Source organism: Bemisia tabaci, chromosome 3, assembly GCF_918797505.1.
Source record: "Bemisia tabaci chromosome 3, PGI_BMITA_v3".
Taxonomy (NCBI): Eukaryota; Metazoa; Arthropoda; class Insecta; order Hemiptera; family Aleyrodidae; genus Bemisia; species Bemisia tabaci.
In genome coordinates, this window is record NC_092795.1 from 44,812,299 (window position 1) to 44,833,691 (window position 21,393).

The 21,393-nt window shown below is 40.4% G+C and overlaps 1 protein-coding gene across 1 annotated transcript in view; it reads right to left on the bottom strand.

The window, feature by feature from the left end:
• The window catches only part of Hers (Histone gene-specific Epigenetic Repressor in late S phase), a 218,855-nt gene that overhangs the window by 6,998 nt on the left and 190,464 nt on the right, over positions 1-21,393 (bottom strand). Inside the window, exons 4-8 of the mRNA XM_072298436.1 lie at positions 13,570-14,373; positions 4,162-4,616; positions 1,887-2,694; positions 1,125-1,315; positions 379-541 (exon numbers count right to left, since the gene is read on the bottom strand). Of these exons, the coding sequence (XP_072154537.1) occupies positions 379-541; positions 1,125-1,315; positions 1,887-2,694; positions 4,162-4,616; positions 13,570-14,373 (2,421 nt within the window). The remainder of the gene's footprint in view (positions 1-378; positions 542-1,124; positions 1,316-1,886; positions 2,695-4,161; positions 4,617-13,569; positions 14,374-21,393) is intronic.

A 21,393-nucleotide genomic window follows, 5' to 3' on the forward strand; every position in this document is an offset into this window, starting at 1 on the left:
TCCTATTCAAATTGACGACATTATTAGAGAAGCGTGGCAGACTTTCAACACTCCACTCCCTTCCACTCTCCAACTCTTGACTTTGAACTCTTTCCAAAAATAAGCTTTATGGCAAATTCTTAGATGATTTTACTCCATAGTCACAGTTATACCCAGCCTGCAAAGTCAATAAGACGTATTTTATGAGAGTTTGGTCCTTAAAATAACTTTCTGATACATCAAAGTTCGTAAAGATTTTTAAAAAATGTCTGATTCTAAACTTTTAATGGCACCTTACTCAGAATTATGAGTTATGACTTATCAATACTATTCAAAGATGCCCTCAGATTTTGGAGTTTTGAGAATCATTCAATTTATAACGTGTTGGAGTAAACTCACCATCATCTGGATTTTCCCACAAAGAGGAGACTTTGGCAACAAATGGAAGGTCAATTTTGCGAGGACCAGACTTCAGGAGAATGCAGTCACGTGAACTGATCATATCACCTTCTGTGTGCCGCATAGCAGGGTAACATTTCCTTACGACAGGTGGATTGTCATTCTGAAATACACACAATGGTACATTAAGGAAAAAAGAAAAACATTCTTCATAATTATCATAAAATCAAAAAGTTCTAAACTCCTGTCCTTGGAAAATAACACCGCACAACAAATTTCAGGTTTGGTTTGTCCTTGGAACCAAACCTTTCTTTTTCGATTCTTAGGTGCAAAAAAGTTTGAGAGGGAAAAATCACAGATTTGCTTTTTTTTGTTACAATTAGACGTATTTCTATCAAACGGAACTATGTGCTTTAAGCCATGAGCCGTGAGACCCATAAGAATATGTGCATAACAGGGCTCATGTCATAATGCACATAGTTCCGTTTGATAAAAATATGTCCAATTGTTTCCATATGTTTTGTTCATTTGAACATCTTAGCGACAAAAATGAAAAATAATCAATAATACTTAGGCTTTTTTCAACAATCCTGGATTCCCAACATAAAATAAAAATCCAATGTCTTTAGATAACATGAGTCTAACTATATGATTGAGTAGTACCGTATCATACAATACAGTACAGTATATTTATTAAATTAAAGATTTAAGGCAAAAAAATAAGAGAGTAAAGATTGATGACTTACTGTTAAGTATACTTTCGCTTTGAACGGTTGGCCCTCCCATGACCAGCCATTAGACCATTTTAAAGTTGGTAAACTCTTCTTAAGACTAGAAATGGGCACTAACTCTTGACAGTTATTCACCACATCAGTGGTCGGTTTCTTACAAATAACAGGTACAATGGGTTTGGTACAAGTTTCAGTTTTACTGGAACCTAGAGCAAAAAAGAGAGAAAAAAAGATAAGAATCTTTTGAGGATTCATTTTCGCAAGAAAAAAAACAACGATTTGGGAGAAATCAACAATACTTACAACCTGGAAAAGTTAAAAACCGTTTGAATTTTGTTGCATTTTTTTGGGCTAATGTGCTACTATACTATCGGAAACTGAGACACTTTCATCGAATGCATATCAATAACTATTGTGTTTTTCTGACAAAAAATTGTCCTCCTTTGAGAAAATTTTACCTCTAAATTGAAGGAAGGTAAGATAGTAGTGGGGTAAAATAAATAAACAATTTATCCAACTCGCTGAAAACCGCAGCTAGCATACTAATAATTCTGTGCCATTCAAAACCTGTGTAAGTATTTTTTCCCGTGTAATTGAGCTTTGTAACAACCTGATTCAATCGACTGGTATTTGTGGCAACTAATTAATCAATACTTGCTGATTGTTATCTTGGTTTTGATCTTTTTCTATATTCTCTAGTTTCATGATGCTGTATCTACTTTAAGTGGATAGTAATGCTGATAATGAATTTAAAAAGATACTGGAAAATAATGTTACCTTTAGAATGAGTTAAATTTTTCTTTTGTAGTTTTTTCCCTTGAATTTTATCTTTGGTATGAAGGGGGAGGATTTCCAAGGGGGCAGCGGCTGCAGTGGCGGCAACGATACCAAGCTCGCTTTTCGCCGTCTTGGCGCCGTTCTTCTTCTTGCAATTTGAGTTGAATGTTAGTAAGGATAGCGCTGAAATTTTGTTTAAGTTTTGATTCTTGTCATTGTTGTTAGCCTCGAGCATACAGGTGTCAACTCCAACAATACCAAGGTCTTGCGCCACCTGATGACAGTCGATGGTCGATGATATTAGCTCCGAGTTCTTGATTATGAAGTCAACATTCTGTAAACTGAGGTCCGTTGACAGAGAATTGATAGATTTTCTTCTCTTCTTAGAGTCAACTGCCAGGTCAAGGTTTCCACTCGCGGTTAGCAGATTGTAGGATTTCCGTCGTGACTTGATATGCTCTCGCTTTTTCTTTGACTCTTTCGTCGAAGACTTTTCACTGGAGTCCGTTTTTGTCGACTCCAGCTTACTCTTAAGACTTTTAGTAATTTTTAGCAGTTTGTTGCTCAATGTGCTGCTCAGACACTGGTTGTTCAACTTCGGGCCTTTGCTGAGATCATTGTTAATAACCGGGCCATTGGTGAGGTTTTCAATGCGGTGCTTGAGAACCTCCTCAGTTTTCACCTCTACTTGGTTGTTCAGTTTTTTCACCTTGCCGTTGTCTTTCTCAGGGCTTTTCTTCCGCTTGCGGTTGCTACTTGAATTACTAGGTTTTTCCTCTTGGCTTACTTGGAGGTTCACAGCCGGCACCTGTAATGATAATCAAAGATTATTATTTTGGTTTCGAATTCTGCAAAATCCTACATTATACTTGCAACACATGGTCACAGTACGTAAAAACTTCAAGAAAGTAGATTCCCTGTTTAATCTATGTTTTTCTCTGACCAAAATGACAACATTTTCCGGCTTTCTTTAATCAACGATTAAAAGTTGTATAAAAAGAAACCAGAAATTCTACTGAAATGTCTCACCTTTCCCCGCCTAAGTTATGATTTTATAAAATCGTTTAAAAAAAAACTTCCAAACAATAAACTGTCTTCATGACATTTTCCAAAACGGGTTTTTCTAAATTTTCCCACTTTCCCCATTTTTTAGCTGTACACAGCGGACACTCTGACAGCAACCGTGATGTTGACCAGAAATTTTACATGGTGAAGGGTACCAGAACGGTTGCACTAGCAAGTTTCCCTGAGAAGTACATTCCTTCAAATTTTTACGGAACAACTTGTTTAACCGAGCCGCAACCCCTAACTTTCCCGGACCCCAGATCGCCGGCAACCCTGTCAATACGCAGGCTGGTTAAAGTAACCACTTCCAAACGCGAGGACCCAACATTAGTTATTCGAAACTTCAACCGCTTTCGGGAGAGTAAATAAAGGTGATCTAACAATTTTTCACCGACACTCCTGTCAATATCCAGGGTTTCCATAATTTCTTCATCATCAAATTCCCAGACTTTACTATTTTCGCTTTTCCCTGACTCCCAAATTTCGGATTCCTTGACCTTCTCTGGCATTCTAAAAAAGCTTCCTCTGTGAATTTCCCCCTTTAAATCACACCCACTAGTGTTAAAAGCACCTCGCAAAATTCTCCGAATTTTCCGAGTCGCTGCAGCCAATTCCCTTAGGGTTGCCACAGAATTTAGAAAATCAAATTCCCTCATTTCCCTGACACATTTCGGTGGAATTCGAAGATGTGCCGGATGGTTCAGAGGGCATTATTGAAAAATAGTTTTCAGGCAAAATTTGTTGTTCGAAACCTTCAACCCATTCTAGAAAGCAAATGAAAGTGATCTAACAAATTTTCCCTGACATTTTTCATTTTCTCTGACATTTCCCGGTTTTCCCTAACTGTGGCAACCCTGTTCCTTGAATTATCCCTGAATTTCCCCGTTTTTTTTTACCGCGCCCTTCACTGAAAAAAAAAAAAAAAAAAAAAAAAAAAAAAAAAAAAAAACAAACACATTGGATCTAGAGTCCAGACTCTTAAAAACATCGACAGGAAAAAGTGCTCTTGATTCAATCAGATTTCAGCTTAAATCAAGAACCAAGCCTCTTAACTTGAGCGGATTTCCTTTTGATTTAAGCTTAAATCAGATTGAATCAAGAGTCCTTTTTCTTGTCAAAGTTTTCAAGAGTCTGGACTCTTGAATCCAATGTGTTTTTTTTTTTTTTGTTCGAATTTTTGTTTAAGAGGTTTGAGAATTTGATTGCTGACCTCTTTAAGGGTGCTGGGGTAGATCTCTTCCTCTTGCTTGAGATCGGTCCTGGGCTCGGCGAAGTTGTTGGAGATGCAGTCGGATAGGACCCTGCTGATGGTGAGGAGCCCGGTCTCGGGGGCCTCGGGCTTCTGGGTCTCGGTGGAGGTGGTGGTGGTGGTGGCGGCGGAGGGGGCGGGGGCGCCGCTCCAGGGCTGCTGGTTGAGCTGGTTCAGAGGGTTCCTGGCGGTGGCGACGGAGGTGGGCGGCGGGGCCATGCCGGCGCTGCCCCGGGCCGGGCTCGGCGGGCCCGAGGCCCCCGCGCACGGCGGCTCCTTCGGCAGGGCCAGTCCCAGTGGAGGTAGGGTGTTTGAAGAGTTGTTCATAGACCCCTTACTAACACCAGTAAGAGGCCCAGTATGGACGTTTTTTGGACACGGCTGGATTGGACAAGGGCAGCCTTGGTAAGCTGCATCTGAAACACCACCACAAAAATCACATTAGACACCTTTCAGTATTCAATGAACAGGATGACTAGTTTTTTTTTTTTTTTTTTTTTTTTTTTTTTTTTTATTTCATTTTATTTTGAGAAATCCTGATAAAATCCTAATTTTTGACTGCTAAATCCTGATCAAATCCTAATTTTTTGCGGAAAGAAATGAAAATTTCTGCATAAGCGTATGCGAGCATAAAAAAATCCGATCGGACAGCCGACTTTTCTCAAATTCTGAATTTACGACCGATTTTTCCTGAAATCCTGATGAAATCGAGATAAAATCCTGATTGACCTCAAATCCAGATAGAATCGGGAAAATCCTGATGCAAGACACCCAGGTGAATCATCAAAGATATTAGTGCTCCTACAGCGGGCTCATTATTGAAATTGATGGACAAAAAAATGGACCGCTACTAACTGATGAAACTTGTTTTTCAAAAAACTTTGTTTCTTTTTACCAACACCGCTCCATATGACATTGATGCTTTGTGCTCTCGACAGCAAGGGTCTAAAATTTCACGTAGGCCACGTCAGTAATGAAAAACGCCGACTACAGATGTCACCACTGCTGTCATCAACAAAGTAAGATCAATGACGGCACATATTTTTATTCGCAGTAACGTTTCACCGACCCGTGGAAACTGCCTGCCGTTACTTTATAGATCTACAGTCTACGTTCAAAACGTGTTTTCCAGATTATTGGCACTTTAGTTGGAAATAAGTATGATTTTGTTAATTTCGTAAGACAAAAATAAAATTCAGTTCTACAAGTCGCCAGACTTCATTTTTTTTTAAACGAGAACTAAACAGCAGTTTTCCTTGAAAAATCTGCTGGAGAACGTAAAAACGCCGTAAACGCCATTTTACATTTTTATGGAAACAATGTATTATAGCAGAAAACTTGTGTACCTTGGGACAATGTTTTTAAAGAATTCTTTCGCAAATACTATCAAGAGCTTAGCCCGAAAATTTGAGATGCATAGATAAAACAGTTTTTATTTTATAAAGAGTTAAATTTAAAAAAAAAAACGAGGAAAATTCTTGATGGATTTAGGGCGTTTTTGCTAAGCACGGCAGAAATCTTCTGTGAATTTTCTTCTCTCATTCGAAAATGCTCGCAGAAAACTCCAAGGAGATAATTCGGTTCGTTTTCTATTAAAAAAAAAAAAGAACCGAGACATAAATGCAGATTTTTAAACGTTGCAATGGATATTCGCATTTTCCGACTTCAGCCATTGCTAAAAACAACTAAACTCATTAGAAGTGAGCGAGATGTAAGTGACGTATTGAGCTCACTGGATAGGAAAATGGGGCGCGAAATGAAGCGAAAGTAATAGGAAGCCACGAGTAGGTAGGTAAGTAAACGAATGAAAGGAATTGAACGGAAGTCGAAACTTCAAGAACAGAGAGTTGCGAAGAGTGTCGCCGAAAAACAACTCATATTGCCGCAGCCGAGAAGTTCTTGACGGTCAATGCACGTTTCGTCTCCAGAGCGTGTAAGCTCCTATTAAAAGTTTACGAGACGATACAGTGGCGTTGCGTGCTTTGCGATATATCGATCGATCTACCATTTAAATCTATGGAAGAGGATCGATTATTAGGGTGTTCCCTAACATTCGATTCTTTACCACAGCTCAAATGGGGAAATGTCGATAGTCGTTCATGACGAGTGGAGACGAAGCAGGCGGGAGAAGAGCGACAACAAGTCCATTAAAATGTTATTTTGCGGAGTGGAGATATGGGATTGGAGCTTGGAGCCAGGACGCAAAAACTGCGAAATAATTAATAATTTCAACATTCCTTGCGTATACGTCATACGTATAAGTGTCACGTTACGCGCTGCGAGCGAGACTCCTAGGCCTCCGCTTGATTTTCCGAGAACTCTTTGATTTCACTATCGGTTCCATTAGTTTCGGGCTTATCCTTTCGCGTTGCCATGTGCGCCCATAAATTCTCGGCGAACAGGGTGTCTAGTTTTTTTGTTTTTTTTTCATTTAGGAAAATCCTGATGAAATCCGGATTTTTCCTGATTTTTGACGCTAAATCCTGATTTCATACTTTTTACCAAATCCTGACTTTTTAACTACAGGCTATTCATTAAAAATAATGATAATTATTAATTTAAAGAAGATATCTTTAACTACGAAAATAAAAAAGGAGGTGAATAATCAAAAGATCAGAAAAATTATTCTTCTTGTTCCATCTGTAATTTAAGGAAACAAGTATCATGATTTATAGAATTAAATAAAGATGTGATTTACTTGTCTATCACAGAAAAATTGATTCCACCAGTTATAAAAAACTGTTCCAGTTGTGGAAAAATTAACTGACGGATAACGGATAATTAACGGAAAATAAGCGGACGGCCGACTTATCTCAAATCCTGATTTTACGACCGATTTTTCTTCAAATCCCGATGGAATCGGGATTAAATCCTGAGAGACTTCAAATCTTGATAGAATCGAGAAAATCAGGAAAATCCTGACGCTAGACACCCTGGCCGAATCATATTCACCCGTGTTATCAAAAAGAGCAGTAACGTCAAATTATCGAAGTCAAGTGTCTTTCAAAATTTGGTAAATCTAATTTTAATGGACCGACTGATACAACTTAAAGAGCATAATGAGTCTTGTTTGGGAGAAAAATGAGAGGTGAGATGAGGCAGTGAAAGCGTAAATATTTACGTCCTTTCAGACAAAACAGCAGTTAGTCTAGCTTTCCCCAGTGCAAATTGCTAGCCAGGAAAACGCAAAAAAATTATACTTGAAATTTCAATTTTTACATATTTTAAAAGAAGAACATTTTATGATTTTTTTAAGATAAAATAAACTGGCGATCTAGCAATTGAGATTAACATTTCTTTTGCTAGAAATGTTTAAGGGAACACTGGGGAAAAAAAAACACATTGGATCTAGAGTCCAGACTCTTGAAAAGATTGACAAGAAAAAGGACTCTTGATTCAATCAGATTTAAGCTTAGTTCAAAAGGAAATCCGCTCAAATTAAGAGGCTTGGTTCTTGATTTAAGCTTAAATCTGATTGAATCGAGAGTATTTTTTTTCGATGCTTTTAAGAGTCTGGACTCTAGATCCAATGTGTTCTTTTTTCCAGTGTGGGCCTCTCTTTCAGGCTAGATCCTCCAAATTCACCTTTGGAGCTGGGGTTGTTCCACAGATCCCCTTTAGTAGGTTGTCTATTGGTGCCCCCTAGGCTTTCCTCCCACATCAGAGTTCCTAGTTCCCCACATAGTAAAAAGATAGTGTTAAGGAACGAGAAAGAAAAATCTGAGGGTTGGGGGCCGTCCATAAATTAAAACACGTAAAAACAAAAAGGCGCAACGCCCTAGAGCGTTACGTAATTTATGGATGGTGCCTTACACATGAATTTCCTTCACTTAACGTTAAAGCATGATGTTAAGTTTTCTTGGCAAAGCTCATTCCCTGATTTTTCCCTGATTTTCAGGAGCTCATTCCCTGATGAGAAACCGAAGTTTTCTCCCACTTTCCCGGGATTTTCTTGGGGAAAAGATTGTCATTTTCCAGAGTTTCAGATATGAATATCAATTTCAATTAATCTTACAGCCATTGATTGGCGCACATTCGCACGAAATGATCCCTGCGGGTGGTTGGAGAAGAGATTCCCGGTTCCTGGAACAGATTCCCTGATGAATCCCGGTTTGTTAAGGAACGATACACCATGCGTTTAAGGTTTCTTAAACTTCTCTCAGGGGTTAAGGGTTCTTCTCTCAATTTCTAGTATTTTTTTTTATGGGTTTCCAGTTGGAGAGCATTGAAAGGAAAGTTCTTTTTCGCGGTTCCAAATATATAATATCTCATTTGACACACGCCGTTATGGGACCGCGGGGGATTTTGGTGGAAAGCGGCAGCGCGGCCGGGAAATCCGATAGCGGGCGGGAAATCTCGGGAGCTTTGCGATAATTGTTCGCGGAAACGGGGAGCAAGCGGCTCACCGAAAAACCCAAGTCACAGTCACGGCGACGTCCTCAGCGCCCGCCGAGCGCGTAACTTCCTGGAAAAGAAGAGAACCTCCTCACTGCCACCTTTTAATTTCTCGTCCTTCTTATTCGATCTTAGGGTAATGAGTCTTAGCAAAGAGATCCCGATTGGCATGCTAAGGAGGTCAGGTTGCCAGGTTAAAATAGAGTCCCCTTATACCAGAGACAAGAGACCCTCCACTGGCCTCCTAGCGACAGGTGGAAGCTTTTACTTTCGGGGTTTCAACAATTCCTACGGACAATTAATATAGGGAGCAACAGTCATCACCCTAATTTCGGCTGTTGACTTACCTACATGGTACCGCATTGGCGCCTACAAACCTAAGTGGATACTTCAAGCATTGTGCAATGCGTGAAGTATCCACTTAGGTTTGTAGGCACCGGTGAGCCTCTCTCGCTGGCAGCACCCCGCTCCGCTCTGTTAGGCTTTGATATTTATACTCATCGCATAGTCACAAACGGGAATAAAGATTGCACAAATTGGCAGTTTTTCGTAATCTTTGATCGGCTCATTCTCAAGTTCCTTTCTCCGATCCTTCTCTCATTCCATTTGCTCCTTGCCGAACCCGTTATTCCCCGGTCCATTCTACATTATGATCTTCGCAATCGGTGAAAATGTAATCTTTATTTCCGTTTGTGACACTGCGGATGCCTAAAATATGGGAAGCAATCAGAAATGCAAATAGAATTAGAAAATCGATAGAAATCGTTATTATACGGGAATTTAAATAGACGAGGCTCAGAGGGAGCAACTAATAGAATTAGAACATCGATAGAAATCGTTATTATACGGGAATTTAAATGGACGAGACTCAGAGAGAGCAACTATTAGAATTAGAAAATCGATAGAAATCGTTATTTTACGGGAATTTAAATGGACTAGACTCAGAAGGAGCAACTATCAGAATTAGAACATCGATAGAAATCGTTATTATACGGGAATTTAAATGGACGAGACTCAGAAGGAGCAACTATCAGAATTAGAACATCGATAGAAATCGTTATTATACGGGAATTTAAATGGATGAGGCTCAGAAGGAGCAACTATCAAAAAGCGCCACTGAAAAGACACGAGCTCTCGTGAAAAATTGGACGGGCACACACTTTCAGCAGAAAGTTAAGCTATGACCTACGATCCTTCATCCCTTCGAAAGTAGCTGAGGAGAAAGAGGCTAGTTAATACTTAATTTCAAGTAGCTGGAAGGGCGATTATTTTTTAATGATCCACTCGAGAAGGCTCATTCAATTATGGAGATAGACATTACGAAAGGGTGCAGAGGCAAAACATGAATACTTTATGCATCATGGGAACATTCGTTAAACTCTAGGTATTGTGCGAGAGAAAAAAAAGACGGTTATGTGAATATAATAACAGCGGAGGTAAGACTTCCAACCCAGTTTACCTTCCTGGAAAAGTTCTAAAAAAATAATTAGAAGAAAGGAAGAAAAACATGCTATCCGTCTTGAGATTACTCACTCCTCTTTACTTTTACTTCTTAAGATCAGTTACTTTTTCCACGAATTGATAAGCTAGATCGAATAATGGAACGATTATCGATTGAAATATATCAGTGGTTATGGTTACCGAAGTGGTGGTGTTCCATCTGAGCTCTTAATTCATGGTAAACACATCATCAGAAATTATAGTCGCATTGTTACCATCCATTGATGGTTTGACCAATGATCGATTCAAATACTGAAATCAATAGATAAAGTGTCATATTTGAGATCGTTGGAACGCCACTACTTCAACAGAGATAACCCTTAATTTTTCTCACAGAAGCTTTATTGAGATTTATAGTTTGGCTTTTTTCCGTTACATTCAGAAATGTTCGATTGTATTCACTCGTAGGCCCATTTTAGTTTGTGTAAGGGGTTAAAAGTCTTCTGACACAATGCCATTACAAGAATTATTTAAGCTTTATTAGGTAAACTGAAAAAAAAAAAAAAAAAAAAAAAAAAAACATTGGATCTAAAGTCCAGACTCTTAAAAACATCGACAAGAAAAAATACTCTTGATTCAATCAGATTTAAGCTTAAATCAAGAAGCAAGCCTCTTAATTTGAGCGGATTTCCTTTTGATTTAAGCTTAAATCTGATTGAATCAAGAGTCCTTTTTCTTGTCAATGTTTTCAAGAGTCAGGACTCTAGATCCAATGTGTTTTTTTTTTTTTTTTCCAGTGTATCGTATCAAATACCCACTGAGTGCTTGTAACAGATCATTCTTTATAAATCCATTTTTATGAAACACATACGGGTTAATCATTATGGGAAAATTTCGTGTTGACCTTGGGTCTCAAATTGTAAAGCGGGGTTTTATAAATTCTTCTCTTCTCAATCCTTGGCTCTTCTTTCTTTTTCTGAACTCAAAAACCGAATTCTCTGAATTACCTAGAACGTGACCTTCGAACAAAACTCCCACTTCGATTTTTTTCTATTATTTACGCTAATTTTGACTGAACTTTGAACCAAACTTCCACTTCCATAGATTCAGATGATGATGCGATATACTCGGAAGTTGTTCGCGCCCTCTCGTATAGTTACGGCGCACAGTGGAGCGAGCCATCAGAAAAGGTCGGACATGAAATTTAGGGCAAAAACTGCTCATTTTCAGGTTTATTATTTTAAAATTTAAAGTTAAAGGGATCCATCAAATGGATTTTTAATTAAAATTAAATCAACCCAAAAAGATAGAAGACACTCAGAAAGGAAAACCAAACCTAATAGAGAAAACAAAGTGTGGAGAACAAGAAAAAACGTAGGGAACCAAACCTAAAATATTGATAAATAACATAAACAAAAATAAAGATATAAATAAGATTATACTCGAACTTTTATTTTATTATAAAGGTATTGAGAATAGAAGATTTGATAGAAGAATAGAGCAATGGGACCACTTCTGAAACCTTAACGTTTTATATTGACTAACGGAGTTGAAAGCTTTTGACGTTTCCACATTTTGTCCGATTTCTCTCATTGACTCGTTCGGTTGTGTGGCGGAGGCTGCTGATTTTGAGTTCACAACGCGCTTCTCACGAAATCACCTGACTTTTTCGATGAGATCCCTGACTTTCAATGACTCTCCAGCTTTCCCTAACCGCCAAAACATCGTCGAGATAAAAGTGGTGTTCAACCATGTCCGAGAGAGCTTAAGCCTACGCCTACATCAGACAGTGCTTGATCCGAAAGCGAAAGGAACTGCGGAAAACCGCTTCCAAGTTGAAATAAATCTCAGGCTGAGAGTAATCTCTTCATCATCCCTTCTCATCGAAGTATCTCGCAAGCCTCAAAAAACGAAGCTCCTCTCCATTTATCTTCATGTTATAATGCTGCCGTGCTAAGGAAAAACGCAGTATGAACCGTCAGGCGTTGCCAAATTTCCTTCGATTAAAAAAATAATTTACTGAGAAAAGTTATTACACAGTATCTCGTGAGCCTCAAAAAACGAAGCTCCTCTCCATCCATCTTCATGTTATAAAACTGCCGTGCTAAGGAAAAACGCCGTATTAACCTTCAGGCGTTGCCAAATTTCATTCGATTAAAAAAATAATTTACTGGGTGAGGTTGTTAATCTTTTCCCTTCAATTATCCAGGCAATTTTGTTTGCAATTCAATAAAAAAAATATTTGAAAATTTCAAGGCAAAATGTGCGTAAATTGCCCCCTAAATAAATATTTTATCCGGGGAAATTTGGCAACTCTGGAATGTTCATACGGCGTTCTTCCTTAGCACGGCAGAAAAGGGCAAGAATGGATACTGATGAAAGAAGTGGCAACAATGTTGAAATCGATCCCGGCTCGAACTGTTCTTGACGGGTTTAACGGATGAGAGTTCCTCTTCCGCCTGGCGGAAAATTTCTGAGTCCGAAAACATTTTAATTAAAGAATCGAAGCTCAATGAACAATTCTCGAGCTAACTAAGCGTTGCATCCAATTTAGCTGAATCAATGCGATTCAGATAAGGTCGGAGCGTTAAAAAAAAACAATTTTCTGATCCGTTTCTCCCACCCGCTTCGGGACTTCCGGATTTAATTTCCCTCGTCTTGCGACCCTTTCGATTCCGCCTCGAGAAAGTTGCAGTGGTCTCAAAAAATACGAAAAAGCACAGAAAAATAAAGGATTTTGTAAAAAAGACGCCACTTTAACATTAGTAAGTTCATTACCCTTTCGTTTTTCGAATTTTGCTTCAACAGGGAGCATGAAGGCTTTTAAAAACCAAATTCCAAGACCATCGAGGACTTCTTGACTTCATTTTGCAATTAGGAACTACAATTGGATCGAGTTCATCAGAAAGGAACCAACCCACATTCTCGAAAAAATTGAGTTAAGAATGTTTTTGAGTTCCAATAGCCGTATATTTTCTCATGCCAAAAACTAAAAGTCGAAAAACAGAAATTAGTATGTTAAGAGAGAAGTTAAAATTCATTTTCTACATTGAGACTCATGCAGGAGTAAAACTTCAAACTCCTCTTTCTCAGTTTCAACTTGATGTTGGTTGGTTCCTTTCTGATGAACTCGTGGTCCAATTTGTAGTTATATTACAATTTCTAACTCATCTGTAAAAAAAACATTTATATGCATCGGAAAACAAATGAAACATACGTTGTTACAAATCGGAGCCAAAAACTGGAGTTCCGAACTGCAAAATGTATAGTCCAGTTGTAGTTAGGTCGGTTTCGATTAATTCTATTTGGACTACATTTTGCAGTTTGGAACTGTAAATTCTAGCACAGTTTAAAAAAAAAAAAAAAAAAAAAAAAACGTACGTGCCATTAGTTTCCATGTGCAAATACGTCTTTTTCCAGAGGCGCCAGAATCAATAGTTTCAAATTGCAAAATGCAGTCCATTCAGATGTTTTGAACTTTGTTTCGCAAATACTGAAAGAACAAAAGAGATAAAAGAAAACAATTCAACTCACCGATAAAAGCTAAGCTCCTAGTAGGATGGTGGTGAGGATAACAAGGTGGGGCGATGACGGTGCCGTTGTACCCGTGCGGGGGGTAGTAGCCGTGATGAGCGTAGGGGTCGGGCGCTGCATGCGTGGGCGGAGGCGCGGGGGGCGCCACGTAGTTCTCCAGAGCCCCCGACGGCACCAACATCTGCTGCTGACCCACCGACGGAGGATTGCTCGGATTCGACGTGTAGTACACCGAGGATGGATAGGGCTCCTGATAATATTGCGGATGGGGGGGAACCTGAGACGGGTGGGGAGGAACCTGCGGGTGCGGAGGAACTTGCGAGGGGGTGACATACCTCCGGTAGCTGATCGCCGCCGGGGTGGGGGGACCGTAGGGTCCTTTGTGGGGGTGGAAGTAGTGGGGAGCGGGCGAGGTCGAGGGAGGGTAGCAGAGCTCCGGGTGGTAGGGCGAGGGCGAGTGGGGATGCGGCGAGGGGTGCTGCGAGGGGTACTGGTGGGGATTAGAGGAGGCGGGAGGAGAGGGGTAGAACGAGTGGGGATAGGAGTAGGGATAGGGGGACTGATGTGGGGGATGTGGGTGGGGGTACCGGTAGCAGGGGCTGGGACCAGGGGGACATGAGGAGGAGGACGAGGAGGTGATGATGACTTCCGACTCGGTCGTGTCCGAGGTGGATCTGCTGGGCGTCGGGGGTGGGGTCTGTTCGGCCAGGGGCACGTGTTTCGTGTCCGGTGTCAGGCTCGAGACGGACTGGCTGTGATGCACGTGGTGAGATGAAATCAGCGGTCCGGCAGGTTGATAGTACCCTGAAACAAAAAAACAATAAAAAGTTGTTAATAACAGATAAAATCAAAACTACATAAATGATGTACTGGTCATTCCCTCAATGCGGAAGCAGAGATTCAAAACTTGAAAAGTGATTGAGGTCCTCAAGGAGAATCAAAGAAGGGTTGTATAAGTATTATAGGGTCTAAAACTCAAAGTCCATATTGTGATCTCCGGGAATTTCTGTATGCGAAAATAGACAACTGTCGATGCTGATTGTGCGTCTTAAGCGCGAAGTCTTTTAAAATTCAAAAAATGCTTAAGTTTTGATAGAAAGAAAAAAAGTAAAAATCAATGATCGTAGAAACATTCCCCTGCATTTTCAGCAACTTGTCACCCAACAAGCCTGAGAATAAATTATCGCGAAGTTTCTGTGCAACTAAGAGGTGAGCTGAACTGCATTTCGCTGAGGAACTATACCACATCCGTAAAAAAAAAACTCATGTGCATAAGGAAACTACTAATGCATACGTCGTTTCTAAACTAAGCCAGATAATGTAGTCTCGAATTGCAATATCCAGTCTAAATAAAATTCCTCCGACCACTCTGGACCGTCAGACTGAACGGAATACGTTGCTTTCCTGATTAAGATCAGTTATAGGCGCGCGGCACTCGCCTCGCTCTAAGAACCTCCTTCAAACCGCGGCGACGCAACCGGCTCTGCGCAAAAATCACACGCCGACCACCGACACGCGTGGCGCAGCGGTGGCAAAATCACAGGGCCCGACCTATCATCAGCGTGAAAAATAAACGGGAGGCGAGCGACGCGGCAAAAACGGGAGACAGTAAAAAAGAAAAAAAATCGCCCATCGAAAACAATAAATCGGATGAAACAGAAGCTGGAACAAATTAATCAACGGGGGCGGCGCGGCTGGCGGCTCATCGGGCATAATATGGACCCCCGGGCGTCCTTCCCCCTCCTCTCCCTCTTTCTCGCGAGAAAACTCGTCGATTTATTGCGGTGGGGTCGCGACGGGAGAGGCCGAGGGGAACTGACCAGTGCCCGGGCCCGGGCGAGGGGGGTCCATCAGCTGAGGCTACCTTGGCTCCTCCTTCTCCACGGCTCCGGTCCATACGATCAAGTAACCTCTTTCTTCGGCGAATCATTCGATTAAAGCATGTTTCCTATTTTCGCCGAATGTCTCTTCAGCATACTTCGCGGTGCGTTCAGCGTTCATATCAAGTTGGATTGAGCCCGAACTTAGAGCTTTTTTCTATCGAAAAGGCGCCAATACACCTCGATTTCCTGAAAATCCGCCCCGAGCGGCACTGTAGTAGAAGTAGTAGTAGTATAGTGGTATTAATAGTAGTAATAGTAGTAGTAGTAGTAGTAGTAGTAGTAGTAGTAGTAGTAGTAGTAGTATAGTAGTAGTAGTATAGTAGTAGTAGTAGTAGTAGTAGTATTAGTGGTAGTAGTAGTAGTGGTAGTTGCGGTAGAGGTAGTAGTAGTAATAGTAGTAGTAGTAGTAGTGGTAGTAGTAGTAGTAGTAGTAGTAGTGGTAGTAGTAGTAGTAGTAGTAGTAGTAGTAGTAGTAGTAGTAGTAGTAGTAGTAGTAGTGTAGTAGTAGTAGTAGTAGTAGTAGTAGTAGTAGTAGTGGTGGTGGTGGTGGTGTGGTAGTAGTCGTTGTAGCGGTGGTGGTGGTGGTAGTAGTAGTAATAGTAGTAGTAGTAGTAGTAGTAGTAGTAGTAGTAGTTTAGTAGAGTAGTAGTAGTAGTAGTAGTGGTGGTAGTAGTAGTAGTAGTAGTAGTAGTAGTAGTAGTATAGTGGTATTAATAGTAGTAATAGTAGTAGTAGTAGTAGTAGTAGTAGTAGTAGTAGTAGTATAGTAGTAGTAGTAGTAGTAGTATAGTAGTAGTAGTAGTAGTAGTAGTAGTAGTAGTAGTGGTAGTAGTGGTAGTATTAGTGGTAGTAGTAGTAGTGGTAGTTGCGGTAGAGGTAGTAGTAGTAATAGTAGTAGTAGTAGTAGTAGTAGTAGTAGTAGTAGTAGTAGTAGTAGTAGTAGTAGTAGTAGTAGTAGTAGTGGTGGTGGTGGTGGTGGGTGGTGGTGGTGGTGGTGGTGGTGGTGGTGGTGGTGGTGGTGGTGGTGGTGGTGGTGGTGGTGGTGGTGTAGTAGTAGTAGTATAGTAGTAGTAGTAGTAGTAGTAGTAGTAGTAGTAGTAGTGGTAGTAGTAGTAGTAGCAGTAGTAGTAGTAGTAGTAGTAGTGGTGGTAGTGTAGTAGTAGTGGTGGTAGTGGTAGTAGTGGTGGTAGTAGTAGTAGTAGTAGTAGTAGTAGTAGTAGTAGTAGTAGAAGTAAAATAAAGGGGGTCAAAATTAGTAATAGTGGTGATAGTAGTTAACCAAAGAAAAAAAGAACATGGGTTACAAGTACGCAACTTTGGTTCATACGGCACGCCGAGTTTTTTGGCCACGGCAATCGAATTTCGGTTCAGATGACCAATATCTTTGATAAGTGCATGGTATGAATGGCAAAATACATCACCTACTTCGCTGATTGATATTGTTTAGCCCAATAGGTGCTGATGGCAGCGCACCTAAAATACATATTTTGGCTCTAAAACATTCTTGCGAGCTAGGAAGTGAAACATATGTTCACACGTCTTGATGTTTCAACCAGCGTCGGAGTTTTGGTGATCGTAATACAACTCAAAACGAAAATTAGTGTATTTTCTTTGGGAGAACCGCAAGACAAAAACGAAAGTAATAGCATGGCTGCATGGCATTGGCCATGTTATTACTTTCAAAGGAGACAAAGAGAAGAGAAAAAGAGAGAAATTGAAGAATGCATTTTGTACGAAATTTGATAACTGTATGTGTGCCGAGGTTCAATGAAGATGTGCAGAATGCCATCACTTATTTACCTGAGAATGAGCGTTAGGAACGAAAACTGCCGTACTAAAAATAATTTCCGCAACGCTATTCATTTAACGAGCAACTCGGATGCTTGGACGGGGATTAACCTAAGTTAACGAGTGTTCAAATAGTCCAAATCGCTGTCAAAACTACTCTCTGGCAGATTAAGGTGATTTAAGGTTACTTAATAAGGTAGCCTTCGCATTTTATGCAGCTATGCGTTCGTCCGCGTGGATTGTGTAAGTTCACTGGAAAAAAAAACACATTGGATCTAGAGTCCAGACTCTTAAAAACATCGACCAGAAAAAATACTCTTGATTCAATCAGATTTAAGCTTAAATCAAGAACCAAGCCTCTTAATTTGAGCGGATTTCCTTTTGATTTAGGCTTAAATCTAATTGAATCAAGAGTCCTTTTTCTTGTCAATGTTTTCAAGAGTCTGGACCCTAGACCCAATGTGTTTTTTTTTCAGTGTTCCCTTAAACACGCGAACTTCCGAAAGCTTGCAATAATGAAGATTATATTTAAAAAGGACGTTTAATACATTATTTAATTGCCTTGGAACTGAACTTTTTTAAATTTAGTTCTCTATTTTCATTCATGTTGCTAAAACCAACGGTAGCAGGCAGAGTGAGGTTCAAAAACAAATATGCGTGCGAAAAGTTCTCAGAGACTCACTATGATAACTCTCACTCTGAGATTCACTGTTAGTTAAAAACATGCAAAAAATTTATCTTTGAGGTGGAAAAAACGGGCCAACAAAAAAACCAAGACCTGATTTTCTCATTCATCTTCGATAACCATTCGACCCCCGAAAAATTAGCGTACGAAAACATTAGCTGAGTCTCTTATTTAGACAATTAAGGAACTTTTCGGGAAAAGCGGGCTAGGAATTAACCCCTAAATGCGCTTAATACGGAACTTTTGGATCGATTTACCATTTTTTGGAGTCGAGAGACCGTTTTTGAGATGACAAGGTTATGGATTTTACAGGTGTTTTCGGAAGAGGGATTAATGAGTCCAGAGGAGAATTGGGGATTTTCCCCATAAAACTCCACTAGAAATTGTTTTTTTAAAAGTAAATATTAGAATTTTTTGAAACAGGATTTAGTTTCATGCCAATAGTTAAGCCATACTGAATCAGGGTGTCTACCAAAACAGGCTGGCCGAAAATCGGTACTTTTACAGTACTTTTCCAGTCCATTCCCAAGAAATTCAGTACCTCCTCATAAGAGAAATGCAGTACTTTTTCAGTACCTCCAATTGACGAAATTCGAAAATTTTCAAAAATTTGAATCTCTTTCTCGAATTACGACAAAAATGACAAAAGAGAGCAGTCATAAGAAGAATGCAGTACTTTTTCAGTACCTCCAATTGACGAAATTCGAAAATTTTCAAAAATTTGAATTTCTCTCTCGAATTGCGATAAAAATGACAAAAATTCCGGACCTTTCACTGGAAAAAAAACCACATTGGATCTAGAGTCCAGACTCTTGAAAACATTGACAAGAAAAAATACTCTTGATTCAATCGGATTTTTGCTTGAATCAAAAGGAAATCCGCTTAAATTAAGTGGCTTGGTTCTTGATTTAAGCTAGATTCTGATTGAATCAAGAGCAATTTTTCTTGTCGATGTTTTTAAAAGTCTGGACTCTAGATCCAATGTGTTTTTTTCCAGTGTTTCGCGAAATTCCACACTTTTTCAGTACTTCCGGACCGCCCTTAAAAATTCCGCCCTTAAATTTCCTTCCCGGAAATTCCGGACTTGTAGACGCCCTGTGAATGTTCCAGACTCCGGAACACCTTCAATATTGTGTGTATCCGCTTTGCCGAGGAGCGAGGCACCGAGCGACAAGTAGTAAAAGGCGCTTAAAGTAAGGAGGCAACGCGGACTCGTGGTGGTATTAACGGTGTTTTGAGCCCGCGCTCGGGGCTGAGACCGTAAAGGGGGGAGGGGGGGGGGCCTCCGTGTGTGAACTTGTACGTACTAATGTACTCGCACTCGTTCTAATAAGACGTCCAGTCACTTGCCCACTTGGCTACCTCACTGCGAGGTTGTCGCCGTGTTAGATGAGAATCGTTTAGAGCAAGCGTTTTCCGCTTTCGACCCGTCACGAACGTATAGAGAGCGGAAAAAACGGAAGATGATCGCGAGTATATGTATCGAAATTGTATCCCGTGACGTCATTAGGTTGCGGAGTTCAGTTAATGTTTTATACTCGTTCACTATTTCGAGGAAAATAACATTGTAGGCAATGTTTGACGTACATTGCAGTGGATCACGAGTTGTACCGAGTGTTTTGCACAAACTGATTGCGGTGGACGCACGGGTCGTTAGTATGTTGGAATTTTTTTTCCGCTAACGTGCGTTAAAAAACTCAGCATTTAGCTGGAAATTCTCACTACAGAGGGAGTAACTCCTTTGGAGTACTGGATTCCCTCAAAGAGATATGCTGTTTGGTGCAACACTAGTTACGTCCATTCAGGAAGGCAACTGCAGACGCGTTTCGGCCTTGTTGGGCCAATCCTCAGTGCACTACTACCGAGTGTTTTGGGTTATGGATCGCATAGGGGTTTGGCATTGGTCCATTACAACATAATGGCGGAGCTTTCAGAGGAAAGGGTCTGTATGGTTATAAATCATTCGAACCCCCCCCCCCCCACAAGAGTGTTACGTCACGGAAAAAATTAAAATGCTGATTTGACGATTCAATCGCTAAAAAAAGTGACTGCAATATTTCAACGTAGATTTCACAACACTGCAAAAATGCTACTTTAACAACAAGCTAATTTAACCACGAGGGACGGGGGTGGGTAAAGTAGCGTTTTTGTGTTGTGAAATCTACGTTGAAATATTGCAGTCACTTTTTTAAAGCAATTTAATTGTTATATCAGCAATTTAATTTTTTCCTAATTTACTACGGACGGCCTCAATGCCGCAGCATTTATAAGAAATTCGCTGCGTATATCCTTCTCACGAATGATTCTAATGAAAAAGGGGAATAGGATGTAGTTTAATGGAGCACCTTCCCGATTGATCCATTGAGCGGAGGCGGGCGAGAGGGAGGGCATGTTAAGGGATGTTAATTCGCCACTTGGCGCGATTTCAGCCCCGACCCGACACGACGGAGACTGGCACTCTCAACTTTCGTCGCTTTCCCGTCGCGACGCCACTCGGCGCTTTACTCGCGCCAGTTATGTTAATGCCGCTCCGGCGAGTCCTTTATTACTTTCGGCTCATCAGCCCTAATTACTCCTTCTCAGAACTGCCCCTTCCTTCGCTTCCCCGCCCGTCCCAAACCGCCCTGCTCAGCCAGTCACTCGCCGGTAAAGCGCTAAGCCTCTCTCAGATTCACCACGGAAAGAGATAAAATGGACTTTTGGCTACGGGAGAGTGCGCTGAGCTTTGCGACGAGGACACCTTGCATACGAATGGACGTGAAAAGGACCCGAATGACCTGGAACTGTAATGGAGAAAAATATGTTTCATTCATTGATGAGGGTTGTTGATGTGAAAAAATTTGGTGCACCCCAAAGTCACTTGATGTGCATAAGGAGACCATAGATATAGATATGGCCCTCCATGCCAATTTTGAATAATTGAATGACAATTAATGGAGAATTTGCATGCGAATTCTTTATTGCTTTATCTGAAAGTGCTTAAAGAGCTGATTTCATATATTTTATAATTTTTTCCTGATTTGGGAAATAGTGTAAAAATAGATTTATAAGTGAAAAAATGCATCGCCTAGTGACGTCATCTGGCGGCATTTCCAATTTAAACACGTGTATTTTAGCAGATTACATATAATTTTGTCATATCTTATCCAATAATTGCTCAATTCATGAACCAAGGGTATCCTCGTGTTCAGTTCACTCAGTAGTTTCCACTTAAACACGAAATTGATCAAATTTCAGACAACTGCAAATTCTCTATTCCCCTACCCGCAAGGGCAGTGAGAAAGTAAAAGCTCATTGTCAGATCGGAGGGAAAATATATTGGATGCCAGCAGGAAAAATGTTTCAAGAAAGCCGCAAAACTATTCTCATCTCATTTTTTTTTTAAAAAAAAAAGTCATTTAGTTCTTTTTCACTGAACGCTACGTAAATGAGACCGAGTGTTTAGTCGGTATCCACGAAATAATTCGC